This window comes from Corvus cornix, chromosome 2, assembly GCF_000738735.6.
Source record: "Corvus cornix cornix isolate S_Up_H32 chromosome 2, ASM73873v5, whole genome shotgun sequence".
NCBI lineage: Eukaryota > Metazoa > Chordata > Aves > Passeriformes > Corvidae > Corvus > Corvus cornix.
In genome coordinates this window covers 106,941,970-106,960,361 of record NC_046333.1, presented here as the reverse complement: position 1 = coordinate 106,960,361, position 18,392 = coordinate 106,941,970, and the positions used below count along the sequence as shown (strand labels likewise).

General features: G+C 41.6%; 1 protein-coding gene across 1 annotated transcript in view; it reads right to left on the bottom strand.

Moving 5' to 3' along the window:
• TTC39C (tetratricopeptide repeat domain 39C) overlaps positions 1 to 15,493 on the bottom strand; it is a 38,524-nt gene extending 23,031 nt beyond the window's left edge. Inside the window, exons 1-4 of the mRNA XM_039549890.1 lie at positions 15,139 to 15,493; positions 3,997 to 4,045; positions 2,354 to 2,482; positions 1,274 to 1,388 (exon numbers count right to left, since the gene is read on the bottom strand). Coding sequence (XP_039405824.1) covers positions 1,274 to 1,388; positions 2,354 to 2,482; positions 3,997 to 4,045; positions 15,139 to 15,272 — 427 coding nt within the window. The 5' untranslated portion in view covers positions 15,273 to 15,493. The remainder of the gene's footprint in view (positions 1 to 1,273; positions 1,389 to 2,353; positions 2,483 to 3,996; positions 4,046 to 15,138) is intronic.
• Between the last annotated feature and the right edge of the window lie 2,899 nt (positions 15,494 to 18,392).

Below are 18,392 nucleotides of genomic sequence, written 5' to 3'. Positions count from 1 at the left end.
GATCCAATAGCTCAGCAATGTCAGTAACTAGTAGTCACTGAGGTAGCATTTAGCTGCTCGGAATTTTAACTGAAGATTTCAGGTATATTTTTTACTCAGTAGAATAACCCAAATATACTGCATGTTCTGCAATTCTCTGCTACCCACTTCAGTTCTCTGAGCTGCAGACAAGAGAGAAAGGGAACAGACACCACCTTCAGTTACAGCATCCAACCCAGTTACACAGCTGCAGAATACATACTGAAACAAGGGAAAAAAGCTTCAAGAGGGAGGGAAAAAAGAAGCATCACAAACAAAAACCCAGAACTGCATCAAAAATAGCAAGAAAACCCTTCTGCAGCACAACACACAAAGTAGACAGAAATATATCCTGAATTTCTGATAGCAAGAACCAAATATATTCTTGATGCCATAGCTTGGAATAAAACAAGTCTGCACATCACAGAAAGCATTACATCCTTGACTGAAAATCTTAAGTGGTATTTTAAATAATCTGAATGTTATTTCCCCATTTCCTTTCAGCTGATCAGCAGAGTTTTCAATCTGGTCTGTCTGCCATCTCTCAGTCTTCATCCATTTGGTAGGAACCTGAGATATGCTCACACCTTCTATATGACCTTGACCACATTTTCTATAAACTTATGGATAAAAGCATGTTTTAAGACCGTGCAAGAGATGCAGGAATGCAAGAAAACGTCAGAAAGAGCTCTGCAGTTGAAAGGAGCAGTTTGTATTCAACACAACAGGATTACCCTTTTTGGCATGCAAGGACGCACTCTGGTGACCAGAGAGTAAGAACTGATTCAGCAGTTCTATGTTCAGCACACTCATTTAAAACTGCTTTCATTGGCAGTTTGTCACCTCCCTGAATTGTCATGAACAGGATACATATGGAATGTCAGGATTTTCCCAGTGGCCAGGATTTAACAGCCTCTTTTATCTTGCTGGCCACAAAGCACACAGATGCTACCCACTTTTGTCCCAACACCTCTATGATAAACATGCAAAATTGTCAACTGAATATGATTGTTGGCATGAAAAAAGCAAAAAAGCTCTAATTTGTAGTAATCCATCTCATCTTATTTTTCATGACCACCTACAGAAACGTGGGGTACCTCTGTAAGTGTACCAGTCTTGGAATGTTTCAAATGCAACTGTGTTCCTTCTTACAAAACAATTATTTTTACTGATAGTCATATGGCAATTTTATGATCCAGCTTTATTAAAAAGACATCCTGCTAAAGTATATCTAAAAACAAAAGCCACAGCACACCTGATAACTCTTGTTTTACAAATGAGAGCACAGCCAAGTAGACTTGACAGTCTGCTACAATAATTTGTCTTTGTAGACGATCTATCATGGATAGAGTGGATTTTCGTCCATCAACCTGTTTGGAATATACAAACACAGAGAACAGGAAATTATTAACAAAGATAATACACAATACTTGTCTAAATCTGAAAAAGTAAAAAACCCCATTTTAACTGCAAGTGGTAGTATTGCTACTAAATTAACTCAGCATTTTGAATTTCGAAACTATGCTAAAATTTCTCAGACAGATCATCACAAGCAAAATCCTACTTAACAGAGAATTTTTACACATATACTATCAGTTATTTTTCCAAAGGTTCTACGAACAGTCAGAACAAACTTAAATTTGATTTAATTATTACGAAATGCATAAGACATGTAATTAAAATATGTTAGACAGGAAGAGCACAGAAAAGGGCGCATGACAAGTGGCAGGGAAAATACAGTGCCTCAAGAGCAGAGAGTTAAGAACAACAGGTTCAACACTTTTTACCAGGCAAACTAAAAACTGAAGAGAAATGGCTTCTTTTTCTGCTGTGGTTCTGCTGTGTCACACTAGGCAGGCTGCTCACTGGATGCTTCTATACAACTACTTCAACTTGTTCTGAATCTCCATGCTTTATTCCTCCTTTATTATTTAGAATGAAAAATCTAAAAAAGGAAGGAAAATTCCCTAGGAATATGCCTGGCTCATAGCAGTCTGCAGCCTCAACGTCACAACTTTTGAACATTACTAGAGCATGGATGAATTAAAGTTAGCCTGAATTAGACAGGCTACAAGCTTCCTGAAATAATTTTAGTAGGTCACAAATTTTACATATTCAGAAAACAATTACTAACATCAACACAACCTGATGCTTTAGAAGACACCTGAAACTGAGTATTTTAGAACAATTAGGAAATTCAATCAAAATATTTGACTTAATTTCCAAATTTATCTCAACTGCTCTTCACATACCAAGAACCATCTATTTAAGATACAAAGAGGACAGAAGGGAAATTTCCAGAAAAATTTATTCAATACATAAATTATGTTCTTACATTCTTTTTAATTTTATTCTTGATTGTTTCTATAACTCCAGCTTCTTCACTTTCACAAAGTTTCTCTGTAGCCTTTAAGTCATCACATGCCAGTTGCATTTTCTCCTCTTCAAATGTCATCATGGCATTCTGTCAAAAACCAAACACATTTGAATGATAAAAATCACAAATACTTTTATTTCTACAAAAGTTGTGGGATAGTAAAATTTTTCATAAAAGCTTGACAATAAAACCTTCTTAAACTGAAGTATTAATACACACACATCAGTACCAATCCTTCTAACACAGAAACACCAAACTAGAAAATTGAGTACTTTCCAGAAATTTCAAGACAAATCAACTCAGAACACACTAAGTGCTAACCTCCATCTTACAGCTTCATATTCAGTCAAACTGAATCTACTGTCACACTACTTTAAGCAGAAGAAAAATTCCTATAAATTAATTTCCAATTTTTGTTATGTAAGGCATGATTTGCATCTGTGCAGGTATCTGCTTTTATGTAATTCATCCATGTAAATAACAGGCCTCCAAAGTCAGTAACAACAAACAGCTATTAAATTCTTCAAAATAATAGCCACAGTCCCTACACAGGTAAGAAGAAAAAGAAACCACATCTGACTCCAACTACTGCTGAACCAACCGAAAAAAAAAAATCAGGACAAGCAACTTCTTTTCTTGGAGCTTATTAAACAAAAGCTCTGAATGACACAGGCACACCAAGTGCTGCTGCTATATTTAGAACAGCAGCTAAGCAAGATACTTTCAAGATCCTCTGATGCTGCACTGTGGTGTTGCACTGGTTCATCAATTCAGATAAGCAAACCTGAGAGATTCTCTTTCCTTTCTCCCTGCCACTGACTTAAAAGGAAGCATATGCCCCAGGAGTTTTCCTAAGCAGTGTATTTTTCCATATTGCATACTAAAGAGAATTCATATTTATTTCATTCATAAATCACGTATTTCTGACATATTATAATAAATTCTTTCAACAGAGTATTACCATAGATAATTTCTGGTGAGATCTAAGATTAAGCAGCAAAGTCAGAATAAGGACAGTCTAAAAAACAAGAGCCAAACACTTCCTAATACACCTGCTCAGTTTTTATACATGGCATTATAATTTTTAACACGTTATATACAAAAAAAGCCTTTAACAAACCAAACTTGCTCATTGTGGCTTTTTAGTCAATCAGTATTCTCAGTTCTCATCTATCCAAAATGGAAGCAATGTGAAAGGATTGAATTAACAACTTTCACCCAGAAGTACGGATGGAGAAAGCTTCAATAGCAAAAGTTACCAGAAAAACAGACATTCATGAGTTTTATTTTAATCAAATAAATAAATAAATAACTCCACTGCTCACTTAAGAGAACTTTTTATTATGGGTCTTTTAATAGAACACATAAATATTTAATATATTTGAGGAGCTGAATCGCAGAGCCTTTACTTTCTATTTAAACCACATGAGTAAACAAGCTTTACACAGCATAATGTCTTGTTCTCCAGCTATGTTTAATCTAAAAATTTGCAAAAAATTTAGTCTCAGAAAAAGAAACAAATTTAGAGTATTATGAACATGTGCATGCACATACAACCATGAACCCCACAAGATGTATACTCTGTGCTCCCATTTACTCACCAAAAAACTGACAAAACTGGCTCCAAAACTCATTAATGGGCTATGGTTTCTGTAAAGAAAACAAAAAATAGTTACTATATTGTGGTGGTCTATATATCCACTGCTTTTCTTATCCCATATTGTTCCCCCTCACTTTCCCTTGCCCCAAATCCTGGCCACTCCCTCGGGCTCTCCCTATTGGTTTCTGTACCCCAACTCCGCCCATGTACCGCCCCCGTGATCCGATAAAACCCCCTTGCTCCCCAACCACGAGTCCCTCTGCCTCTGGGGATCACCAGGACATGATGAAACAGTGAAGGTCCTCCAAAGCCCTCATGGAGGGTCCCTTCTCGCCTCCTTCGCCGTCACTGTGCTGTAGAGCTGACAGCCACCGGAGCAAGAGTGCGGGGCCATCCGAAATGGACTACAGGAGGGCGGAATGGCTGCCCTGCCCTAAGCAGCCCCGCTGAGCTCCCAGGGAAAGCTGCAGCTTGCTAAACCAAACCTAGCACTGCAACACTATATTTGCACATATTTCCTGTAATACAGATCCATATTGAATTTCTTGGGTTTAGCTTGTATGTTTGTAAATAAATCTTGGTGGGTTTTTTGTATCAAGTTACAAAGATATCTGCAAGACATAATGGAAACAGAAAACCAAAAGCTTCATATCTTTTATTATATTGAATGTATCTTAAAAAAATAATTTTTCAGGTATTAAGATACAGATATTTTAAGAGAAATTACTGCCATCAAAATGCCTTCAGTTCAGGTCAAAAGAAAAAGCTATAGAAAATTTAAAACCTGCCAAAGCTATAGAAAATTAAAAACCTGCCAATTCTACTCCCCTCTTGTGATCCATCACTATGATTTTGTCCTAGCAGAGTGTAGTGGTTTGGTATGCTTGCTAACCCATGACACAGAGAAATGTTACCTGGCTCTATTAAGAGATTCCCATTTCCATCTGCTTCTATGAATTTAAGTTAAGCTACCCACTAAAAAAATGCATCTACTACATAATGAAGTTGTTGTAATACAAGGTGCTTACAAGGCTTATGGTTTTGTATCTGTTTTGTTTCAAGCTCAGAATCCGTATCTTACTACACTGTGCGGAACAGTGTTAAGATGCTTCACCTTTTCTCTTCACAGGGCTATTCCCAAAGGGTGAAATCACAGCTAGATCAAAACATTCAAGCAACCAAAACTTTGATAATGCATCAGACAGGTTTCAAGCTTCAGGACTGCTGTAGTCACACAGACCATGAGGCTACAGTAATGCCACATAGAAGGCTCTTGGAAAAAAAAAAAAAAAAACCATTAAAATGTCAGGACCTCAGTGGTACCATTGATTCACATTGCTCAGTGGTGGGCTGCCAGATTATATAAAAAAACAGACTTCCAGAATTTAAGAAGTATAATTTAGGCTACAGAAACATACAGTGCTACCGTAAAGCACTTAATTTGTTTTCAACTTTATTCTACAAGCATTATATTAAAGCAGAGTTTTAAAACAGCATAGGTACTTGAAAAACATAGAGAAAGAAGTATATTGCTACAACAGAAATTTCCAGTAGTGAACCTGTATCATATAAAACAAGAGTAGAGTTTGGCTGTTTGCGTTTTTTAAAAAGAAGTAGTCAGCAATGTTTCCCACACACACACACCTTTTCTCACTTTGATTTAGCATAAATACCTAAAAGCAAGGCTATGAACAAGAACAATGAGAAGGAAAAACAGGGAAGACACACAAAGCATGCTGTAACAGGAAAAAACCTTCCCTTTTTATATACATTGCTCAATTCTGGATATTCACCTAAATATAAGATCAATACAACTTGTCATATTTTTTCATTATTTTTTTCCAAAGGCAAAATAGGTTGGGTGCTTCCACCTTTGTTAGCTGGCAACAAAGAATAGCTGCCAGTAAATGTCTCTGCTACTCAGTACCTGGACTGTGCTCTCCCAGCAGCTGCGTTACACAGGGCAGCAGCCATCACCCACGCAAATTGCACTTGCTGCAGCTGGCACTTCCAGCATCAACTCCTGCTGCAGAGGGCACGTGGCTCCCTCATAAACCCTTTTTCAACTCATGAGGCATGTGGGACCATTCAGCAGCCAGTCCTACCACCATACTCCCAGCACAACCTTCACCACACATTTCAAGGTCACGCCTGCATTATCAACACCCAACTGATCTAAAACAGCAGAACAGATCAGCACAACATCACTCTGATCATTTTTATGTCCTTCAGTATGAAGCTGCATTTACATCATATTTCAAGGAAGCTCAGAAACAAACCAAATGTTTCATTTTTGTGCTTCATCAGACCTACATACGCAGAACGCAAGCAGCTCTGGGGAGTTAAAAAATGTTAAAATAATGTTAAAAACTGAGGCAGCTAACTACAGTTGAGAGCCAACTGGTCTTTAAAGACTACAAAATAAACTGAAGCAATGAAAATTTGCCCAAATATTCTAACATATATTTGTCTGAGTACAGCTAAGTTCTTCCCCAAGTACATACTTACCTTTTTCAACAATGTTTCAAAACTGCTTCCACACTTGCACCCTTGACACTCACTGCTACTTTTGTTCCCAATTCATGCCCCATGATCAAATATGAAACAACAACAAAAAAATCAAGAGCCACATCATTATTCCATTCTGAAATTATCAGCAGCTATAACACGAGGTAAATGTCACAGATCAGTTCTTTCTAACTTTCAGTCACTCAATCTATAAAAAGCACTGCCATTACAGCACATATGGGCTGTAGCACAAAAGGACCCTGAAGCAAGAAAACACGATGCATAATATTATCCTATGTCTGGGAGATGCTTCTGCTGAGACCATGGAGTTTGGCAATCAAAACATGAAAACTTTACTGTAGGAGTTCCTCACACAGAGTTTGTGTCATCACTAAAGAAAATAAGGAACACTTCTAGCACATTCCTACATAGTCACTGGGTAGAGACTATAATTGCAGCTTTATGGAAGATCATTTAATAAGGTAATTTCAGTGTTTAAAATATAATTTTAAACAACAACCATGTTATGTGCTCAGTCATTGTATTATGTTGACTGATAAATTTTTCAACAGTTCAAGGCTGTCTTTCCCTTGAGATCTAAGAAGAAAGTTTGCAATGGCACAGTACCGTCCCAGTAAAAACTGAGGTGTGCCTAATGATTACAGTAGGTTTCTGGGAAAAACACAACCCCACAAAAAGCTCAAGCTCCTTGTAAGTGACCTTCAACTTCAGACATGACTTTTCATCCTTCTCACAGACTCTGAAGTTGTTAGGAAACAAAAAGAAAGAGGCAGAACATGAGAAGGTACTAACAGCAAACCAAGGGCCGCATCAATGGTGACAAGAGCTACAGAACCAAATACAAATTAACACTGGGACACTGCACTACCCAAGTTGTCATCACAACTTTGAAAGCAATAACCTCCATTAAGTAAAGAAAAATCGCAAGACTTTTAATTAGCTCGAAGATGAAAGGAAAAAAAGGAAACCAGTCTCCAGACATTTTTAAAACGCAGTTTGCACTTCACCTAGGACACTAGGACTTAGGAAGTATCTTTTTTATAAGAAACTATGTTATTAACACCATTACTGCAAGATTCCACAGTAAAAGGTTCCTATGTATCAATGAAGTTGGCATGTGTAACTAAACTTAAGTCAAAAACTTAAAGAGTACTGAAGTAGAACTTCCTTCCAGACGTATAAACCAGCATTACACAAGACATCACTTCTCTCAATAAACCCTGATTGATTTGCCTCATTTCACAGCATATCTTTAAGGTATTAACTCGCTTTCAGAAGAAAGGTGTTTGCTATGCCCCATTTTCCCATATGATGATAACATTCAGAGGTTTCAAGCCTTGGTTTAATAATGCTGAGATAATACAGCCCAGTTTCACAATAAAAAATACATCAGAACTGAAGCACACAGAAAACAAAAATATCAATTACTTCTTCGTATTTTCTTTTATTTCTACAGCTATTTCCAGGGCAGCATTTCACTTCTTAACATCAGCTTCTAAAGCTACTACGGCCTAGCTCAGGTTTAAATTTAGAGTAACGTAATTAACTTGCCAACATTTCCTCACTGTTTTTCTAGGCATTTCTACTTTAACCACAGTCCTCTACAATTTCAGTCATCATGCTGAGAGTGATGCTCAAGTTGAAACAAAACAAATTAATTTTGTCCACAAAGTGGGAGAATAAAGCAAAATGACATAATTCATCTAAATTCACAGATAAATATAGAAGGAGCAATTGAATATTTTAAAACAAGGCAGAAAAATACGTAAATAGAAAGGTAAGGAATTTCCTGCAACAACATACAAATCCTTTGGCCATTATTCCATCACAGATTATTCTAAAATGTGCTCTAAAAATTGTTTGTGAGACTACAAACATGACAGATGCACATAAGTACACCCCTCATCCAGTACTGGTATATGGAATACCCATGGTAATAGAAGTGTCATGGAAGCATTACAGTATTAAATCACACTGAGAACTGCAAATATCAGATCTAGGTTTAGTTTACATTTCATAATCAGCCCAAATTCGTTTTGTTAAATGAACCCTCAGCATACATTTCTATTTTCACTAGAAATACACAACTAAGAGAGAAATTCAGGAATATAAAAATAATTCTGTGGCCCTGTTCTACCCAGTTTTTATCCAATTTGTTTTGTCCTTCTGCAAATTATTTTGATTGTTTTGCCCTAACTGTGAACTTTAGATGCACAGCATCAAAACACTGGAGATTAGGAGAAGTATTTTCAATTGCATCTTTACTTTGAAAACTAGTCACAAAGGTGAGAGACAAGCCAGTTATAACCTATGAGCAGATCTGTACTAACTCTCCACTTGCACTCTCTTAATCTGTAAGAATTGGGGACTTTAGCAAAACCTCTTTCTCCAACCTGACCAAAATTACTTTCCACAACAAACTATGGCAGCTTAACTGACATCATGTAACTTCTTTAACAACTCAGAGTTAACATCTCCTGAAGTAATTTAAAACAAAAACTTCTCCATCCTATCACAACAGCCTGAAATATTTTACTAGAAACAGCCGATCAAAGAGTGGGTGCACTAACAAGAGTAAAAAGTCTTTACAGAATTTGTATCATTCACAGAGTTAATTTGTTTGGTGTTAAAATAAGATCTGCTTACTATCACACCTCTTCTGCCATCTCCACCAAATCTGACTTCTAATCTCTGAGTTATAAACCCAGATTTCAGTTTAGCTTTCTGTCATCGTCCCTTGGACTTCTAGCCACCAGATACTGCTCCATATGACAAACAGATCTCTCAACCTCCTTCCACCCTTTCTACCACTTCTTCTAGCAACACCACCTGTCTCTGTCGTGAAGGCCACAAAACTAAGTATCACACTCAATGTGATCATCCCTGTGTACCCAGCTCTTGGAAGATTTAAACTGCAGAATGCTTCAAATATTTCTAATCAATCCACATAGCTGGAAAACTGATGCTGGTTCTTTGTGCATCGCTATTCCTATTACTCTGCCTTAGCCTTGAGAAATGAACTCTTACCTCACTGAGGTACACATTGAGAATATTGCTACTAAAAATCACTTCCCTTGTAAATAACTCCCCTTTCTATACATCCACCCAGCAGCAGCTCCTCTGCCTATCGCTGCACAAACAAAAGCAAACAACAATCAGGTTGCTAGCAGGGCACTCACGATTTATTCTCACACTGCCAATCCAGATGTTATCATCCTTCGCCCAACCAGATGATGTCACCTCCCGCTCTGCTGGCCTTATCTTTAGAGAAGCTACTGCAGCATCTCCTAAATCACTTAATTTTTGCTCTTCTGGTTTCTTTGCTGAGCCACATAAGCAAGAATTTCAGCAGTGATTAGACAGCCCATACATGGGCCATAATCTACCTACTGATCAATGCTGGCTTAATGTCACCTTCTCTCAACATGCACTTGGGTCAAAAGTATTTTGAGCCACAGACAGCATTTTAAATTGGTAATATGAGGTTCAAATGGCTATCCATAATGGAATTCTGCTCCATTACTAAGTTTGTGTGTCTGTTAATACACATAATGTAACACATCAACTTTAAATTTAGGTTTTTTAAGCAACCATAGTAAGCTTTTTTCTCATTTATTCCTGCTTCCAATTCTTCTCCATGTTCTGCTTTACCCCAGCAGGTTGTACAGCATGGCTTTCTACACTGGCCCCATTGTTTAAATCTTTACACATTTTGTCTTAGAATCACATTTATCTATATAATCTTCAATTTCTTCTGTGGATATGACCTTATTTTATACATTTTACTTGTCATCTCATACCATTTCTCTTTCCATTCAGATGGAAGTTGGAAACTTTACCAAACCTTCTCAGATGTTAGAGTCATTCATGCAGAGTCAAATGTTCCTTTGGTAGGAGACAGAAGATTGTTGGATTTCTTGTGAGATAATAGCCCTGATCTCATTATTTATGCCCTGGCAGCCAGAAAGGCAAACCATGCCTGGGGTGCATCAGGCATAGAGCTGTCATCCAGTCAAAGGCACCACAATGTAAGAAAGATGCAAAGCCATCAGAGAGCATCCAATGGAGGGCCACAAAGTGGTGAAGGGCCTTGAGAGGAGGCCATATGAAGAGTGGTTGAGGTCACTTGGCTCGTCCAGGCTGGAGGAGACAGAGAGGAGACCTCACTGCAGCCTACAACTTCCTTGTATGGGGAAGAGGAGGGGCAGGCACTGATCTCTCTCACACCCAGTGACAGGATTCAAGGGAATGGCACGAAGCTGTGTCAGGGGAGGTTTAGGATGGGAAAAGGTTTTTCACCCAGAGGGTGTTTGAGCACAGGAACTGGCTCCCCAGGGAATTGGTTACAGCACCAAGCCTGCCAGAGTTTAAGAAGCGTTTGGACAATGACCACAGGCACATGGTATGATTCTTGGAGTTGTCCTGTGCAGGGCCAGGAGTTGAACTCATTGATCCTGAGGGGTCCCTTCTAACTCAGGATTTCTATGATTCAACAATTTATGTTCTGAGTCAACACTCAGCAAAAAACTCCTGGTTTTATTTAATACAGTCTTCCCTCCTCTTAGCTGGAGGAAGTTTTAAAATAATTTTTGAATTGCAAATGCTCTTAAGAAGTGAAGAATCAGCAAAAAAAGAGTTATTTTGACAGTTTCTTTCCTTCTTATATACTTAGAAATCCACAAAGCTACAAGGGGAAAAAGAAAACTCCAGATCCAGCTTTCCTGCTAGTGTCAGGGGGTTCACCAAAGCAATACCATCCTGCTGCCTGAGGGCTCCCTCTCCACTGCTTATGTCCTTGGTTAACCTCTATCTCTCTTGCAGCTTCCACAGGTACTCAATAAACTGATGAGAACTAGGATGGAGTCAGCATTGTTCAAGCTGAATAGAAAGACTGGTATCTGACAGTTTCAAATATGAGTTAGCACTGAGGGAACCTAACAAGGCAACAAGCATTAAAGACAGTGGTGCTATCTTGTACAGATCTATGAAAATACCACATCCATTGGTATTTGATTCATGTTCAGAATGTTATCACCACTATTAAGTAGAGGATCTGGACTTCTAAAAAAATAAACTCGTGAAAAAGCATATGCAGATATAGATGCTACATGTAGATGATTCTTCAAACCCTACTATCTTCCCTCAAGTATAGTAACAAAAATACTCCCAAACAACACCTGACAAATCATTAAGTGCTTTAGTGTGATAGTCAATGCAGTTCCAACTACATGTTGTATCTGGCACACAACTGAATATTCATCTGACTTCTTCAGATTCTCTGTAGAATATATATTCTCTATACACGAGCTCTAACCACTGGAAGACAAAATACCACTCTCCCACGTCCATTATGTACAGACATAATGGTTCTGTGGCACATAGGCAAGACTTCACTGGTGTGGATATACAAATGAAACACAGCTGCAATGCCAGCCCTGGTTTCCTCAAGGACTGCATTATGACCAGCTTTCAAATATAACTGATTTTAGGCTCAGGTCAGCTTTCTGGAAGATGCAAAAATGCAGAAGAGCAAACAAAAATATATCCTGCCAGTTTTGGAGACACGGCTGCCTACTGTCCCATAAAGACAGAAGCATTGATTTGAATTCTTCACAAGATCTTTCAGGAGGCAAATGAATTAAAAATTGAAGTAACAAAAAGCAGAATCAAAACCAGTAGTTTCTAAGAAATGGTTTTAAGTAGTTAAGTGATGTGGCTACCAAAAAGGAAGTTCTGCTAAGTTTCTCCATTCTTCACTTCTACAATTCATTAATAACTGTTAAGCTTCTGAAACAGAGCTAAACTACCTGCATAGGCAGTAGTCTAGAATTAACACTTTCTACAAGAAAGGTCACTTGAAATACAGACAACACACACATCAAATTAAAAAAAGCTGCATTCCTTCAGACATCTTTGACCTCTAATACCACAAATTACAAACATCTATATTAAATTATGGCGAGCTTCTAAACCCTCCTCATTCGGCTTACCAGCCCCATTTAGGATGGGTTCTATTTCATAATTTCAAGCATACATCTACAAAAACATACTCATTAAGACTGCATGCAAAGACACATATGATGCTTAAGTCCTTGCAAAAAGAACACATTCAAGACAAGCATAGAACCAAATACTATTAGGAAAAAACAAGTGGACCTCACTGCACGTGTCTCCAGAATTCAGGTTTATAGGAAGTTGAGCATACATTGCTGTATCTTCTCTCCTATATGAAATGCCAATTTTCAACATACAGTTAATCTGCAATTCAATAAGGGTTTATTAGTTCACAGCAAGAGGAAGCCTGCTACAAATTTTGGGATGAAGGACAAAGTTTTTAAATGACTGAAAATCTCCAGCCCGAGACAGCAACTATCCATTTATGAACCACAAACTATTAATCTTAGGAAGGGACTCCTATTTACTCCTTGCAGGTGGTGTTTAAAAGCCAGGATCAAAAAGTACACTAAACTCAGAGGCACTTCTTGATAAAATCAAAGAAAACTTGCCAATCTTTTTTGCACCTGGCAAAAAGATTGGCAAGTTTCTGCATTTAAGATAAAACCTTCTAGATTACCAAGAGAACAGTTTGCAGAAGGAATCATTATTCACCCTTTCAAGGGAGGATTAAACTGCATTTTGAGAACAGGAATCTTAACAATTTTATTCCCTAGCATTACTTTAAAATGTAAGAAGCATCACATATTTAGAATTCCTAGACTACTTTCAGATTCACGCTACTGAGAGAAAGCAATGGCAGAGCACAAGCAGAAGTGGAGGAGAGGAAACCTCACTGAGTGTTCCTTAACTGGCACCTTAAAAAAATTACACAACACAAAAGCAAGCAACCAAAACCAACAGGTTCCTTAGATACACAGAACAACTGAGGCCTTCAAAAGAAAGAAATATTCAAGAAGTAACTCATAGGGTACAACTTCACATGGCATAGACATGGCAATTACAGACAGGGTTAAGTGGTGGTCTTGGCAGTGGTGGGTTAAGAGCTGGACTTCATGCTTATGCATGTGAGGAATGCAGAATTGGACGTTGCTTGTCACCTGCAATATTCCACACAACAGTACTTTGCGTTACACAGCAGTATATACTAGAGACAAAATGACACATTTAATATTAACTTGTTGCATGTACACAATAAAGTTGTTATTCCATTGTGATTATTAAGGGAAATGTTCTTAATCTGTCTTACTCCCTGCACTCTACTTCCAACCCTCCTTTCTGTAAACAAGATTTTAAATACATAAGTACACCATCACTATGAAGTTCTATTTTAAGTCAACCAAAGTCTTTTTTAATCATACAGACAACAGCATTATAGCGCAGATTAATTATTTAGAACGTATGCGCAATTAGAGCAGCTCAAGCTTGAGTGGAAGACATTAGTCCTAAGAAAAGAAGCAAGGACAGGTAGGGGCAACCTTTTCTTTAAGCCTGACTTACACAGCTGCACTAATGCCATTCCTACCAGATGCCTACTTAACGCAGAAACCTAGACATGATGTATGCGGGGATTATGAACGTAATCTTACAGCCCACAGATAATCACAGCAGCACTCACAGACCTTTCGTTGCTATCCATTTTGTAGGCTAAAGACCACATCAGACCACACACGAGCACCGGAGCGAAAACGCCCCAGGACACATCTTCAGCCACACGTGTGTGTTTACACATTCACGACAGCCAAATGCAGCCAGTGCTACCGAGGGACCCCTGCTCAGCCCTTCTCTGCCCCTCCAACAGGGCGCCAGACACCCCACAGCAGCGCACCACATACCACCCCCGAGCCCTTGTGGCCAAGAAGGCCAACAGAATCCTGGAATGCATCAGGGAGAGCATTGCCAGAGGCTGAGGAATGGGATCCTGCCCCTCAGCCCTGGCGAAGTCACATCTGAAGTGCTGTGTCCAGTTCTATGTTCCTGAGTACAAAGGAGCTATGGAGCGCCTGAAGCGGGTCCAACAGAGAGCAATGAGGATGACTGAGGGACTGGAACATCTCTTATGAGGAAAGGCTGAGGGAGTTGGGCCTGTCCAGCCTCGAGAAGAGATGAGAGGGGACCTCATCAATGTGTATAAATACCTAAACGGGGGTGTCAAGAGGATGGAGCCAGGCTCCTCTCGGTAGTACCAACCAGGAAGACAAGAGACAACGGGCAGAAACTGATGCACAGGAAGTTCCACCTGAACGTGAGGAAGAAATTCTTTACTGTGTGGGTGACCCTGCACAGGAACAGACTGCTCAGAGCGCTTGGGGAGTCTCCCTCACCGGACATAGTCAAGAACGGTCGGGGAACTACCCTGTGCCATGTGCTCTAGGATGACCCTGCTTGAGCTGGGTGGTTGGACCAGATGACCCACTGCGGTCCCTTCCAACCTGACCCATTCTGTGATTCTGTGAAACACGCGTGTCCCTTCCCCATGAGAGCGCTGACCGAGGCAGCGCCCGGCAGCACGGACCCTCCCCGCTCCGAGGGACCGGGCAGGGCGAGGCTGCCCGCGCCAGGGCCCCGCCGCCCGCTCACCTCCCGCCCCCGGGGGCGGAGGGGCCGCGCCGCGGGAAGGGCCCGGGGAGCGGGCGGCGGAGGGGCGGCCGGGACTGACCTGTATTTCTTGAAGAGCTGGTCGGACTCGCGGAAGCCGTTGTTCAGCAGCATGTTGATGCCGGCCAGCGCCAATTCCGAATCCTCGATGGGCAGCGGCGCTTCCCCGTCCTCCCGCTGCTCCGAGCCGGCCATGACGATGAGGAGGCAGCGGGACCCAGCCGACTCTCCCCTACCTTCCTACCTACGTATGTATGTATGTATGTATGTACCTACCTACCCAACTGCCTACCCGCCCACCCCTTCCCGGGCAGCTTGGTGCTGCCTCGGCGCACCTGTGGGAGGAGCCGGGAGCGCCCGGTGCCCGCGGAGGCGCGAACTCGGTGCTGCCGCAGCCGCTCCGCGCCCGCAAACGCTCCGAAAGCGGCGGCGCCTGCCCCGCGCCCCAGTGCGCAGGCGCCGCCGAGAGAGCGCGCAGGCGCGGGGCCGGCGCCGGGCGAGGGGCTGGGGCCGCAGTGGCGGCGGGGCGGCTGCGCCGGTGGCGGGGCTGCGCTGTGCTGGCGCCCCTGCCCGCGGAGCCCTCAGGCGCCTTCCGCGGAATCACAGAATTTCGTGTTTTAGAAGAGATCCACGAGGATCTTCGAGTTCAACTCCTGTCCCTGCACAGACAGTCCAGAAACCTCATTATGCGCCTTCCGATCACTGTCCAAACGCTTCTTGAACTCTGGCAGGCTTGGTGCTGTGACCACTTCCCTGGAGAGCCTGTTCCAGTGCTCAAACACCCTCTGGGTGAAGAACCTTTCTGCAGAATCACAGAATGAACTAGGTTGGAAAAGACCTTTGAGAGCATCAAGTTCGACCTATGACCTAACACCTCATAAACTAAACCATGGCACTGAGTGCCACGTCCAGGGACAGTGACTCCTCCACCTTCCTGGGCCAACAATTCCAGTGCCCAATCACTTTTTCAGTGAAGAATTTTTTATTTATAATACCCAACCTAAACCTCCCTTGATACAGCTTCATTCCCTTGAGTCCTGTCACTGATCATGAGAGAGAAGAGACCAGTGTCTGCCCCTCCACTTCCCCTCATGAGGATGTTGAACACTGCAGTGAGGTCACCCCTCAGTCTCCTCCAGGCTGAACAAGCCAAGTGACTTCAGCTGCTCCTCATATGGCTTCTCCTTCAGACCCTTCACCATCTTTGTTGCCCTCCTCTGGACACTCTCTAAAAGGTCAATGTGTTTTATATATTATGGTGCCCGAAACTGCACACAGCACTGGAGGTGAGGCCGCCCCAGTGCAGAGCAGAGTGGGACGATCCCCTCCCTTGCCCGGCTGGCAATGCTCTGCCAGATGCACCACAGGACATGGCTGGCCTTCCTGGCTGCCAGCGCAGTGCTGACCCTGCCTGCCATACCCCCAGCTCTGGGGACAGCACAACGAGCACCAGTGGGAGAGAGGCAGGGACTGACGCCCGGCTTAGGGGAGTCCGTGTGGGGAGCTGCCTCTGCCTCCATGTGCCACCTTCTGTCCCCATCCTCACACCTCACCTTGCTGTGCTGGTGGGCACTGCACAGGTGCAGGTGGCTGCAACCCACCCTCCCACACTTAGGTGGGTTCTCCACAGTCCTGTGGCTTCTTGCAAAACCTGCTGGGGCTTTTCATGGGTGGGATGTGGCAGCTGGGGCTGCAGCTGTGCCTAGAGTGTGAAGAAGAGAAGTCCAAAGTCCTCCTCTGATAACGCAGCTTTCCCTTTCCAGAAAATTGATTTTTTTTTTCATTTTGTTAGTGATTTTATTCAGTGACTGCAGTCACTAGAACAGAGACTAAAAATTGCTCTTTTATACAATGGTGACTTTGTGACCTCCCCAGTGCACATCTGGGAAACAAGGGTTTCTAGGAATTTGCACCCTATCTCTTGACACATACCTTCATGATTAGCATTGTGAACTTATCTGTGATGCTGGCCGCAAAAATCAGCATTAGCAAGTTTGGTTCAGGTACAAGCTAGTCTGGCAGGTATTTCCAAGCACAGGATGGGTGAGCAAATACACTTGTGTAAATGTATCCATTCCAACCCAAAATGGCCGAGTACCTGGACACTGAAAATACACCCACGTTGTTTTCATCCTTCTTTGCAAGAAGAAGCTTTCTTTGCTGTGCTTAGATACAAAGGATAATACCAACAACCTGGTCTTGCTTCCTGACAGCTAGAGCAGTGCTACAGCTGCTCTTGAGAAAAATTTAAGGCTCAGACTTCCCCCACCTCCCCTTGCTGGCATACAAAAGAATGGGACCAAACACTGCTGTTAGTAGCAACCCCTTTTCCCTGTCAAGCAAAACGTCTGTCTTCCTGCGAATCAAGTTGCCGTATTTCCGTACATGCCTTGTGGGAATTGCTACCACCCCCTCAGGAATTACTCTGTACCAATAACTTCTTGCAACAACAGTTCTTGAAAGGTGTGGATTGCCTAATGCCAGGAGGCTTCTGCAATCTGTCAGGTGTTAATCGGGTCCTTTGGCTGATTGCCAGCCCCTCTGTTTCACTGAGCAGGGCTGGACACTCAGGGGGTGTTTAAAGAGGACACATCTTCTGTTACAATGCACATCTCCAAAACAGCACGATCTACACAGCCTAGAAATCCTAAAGGGCTTCTAGGAAGTCAGCACAGCATGACTAGGGAACAGTGTTCTCCAGTGGGTTTATAGGTTATTTGTGAAATTTGGACTCCAGAAATGCAAGCAGCCTCACTAAAAGGAAATTGCAGGTTGCAGTTTCACTGCCCTTGTTCTCTGTTTCAGGCTCTCTGTTTCAAGACACTGCATTCCAAATGAAAACAATTACTCCTATATTGTTATCTGCCAGGCAGGATTCTGTGGGCAGGGGTTCATGGTGGAGCAGTTTATTACATCCTTTCCCTTTGTCATATGTAATCGATCAAGAGGCAATGAATCTTCTTATGGATTCCCTGAAAACTTGTCATAGGCTAACTCCTACGTCCAAGTACTATTTCTGAGGAGCAGCAAAGAGCCAAGTCCACTGTGAAACACCTACTCCATTTCTCCAACGCTACACTCCTATTTCCTAGCCCGTGTTTGAATAATAGTGCAGAAGGGCTGTGTGCTTCCTGCAGGTTTGCGTCCCATGCACAAGAAGCTAGAATTCTTTTGAGATCTTTCTAGTACCCAGTTGCTCCAGACCTTGCTGAAGGCTGGCACTGATAATTTATCTTCTGTAAAAAATGCTTTTATAAGTACCCGTTAGCTAGCTATTAATTTTCAAACTCAAGATGTGAATAGCTAAATCAACTC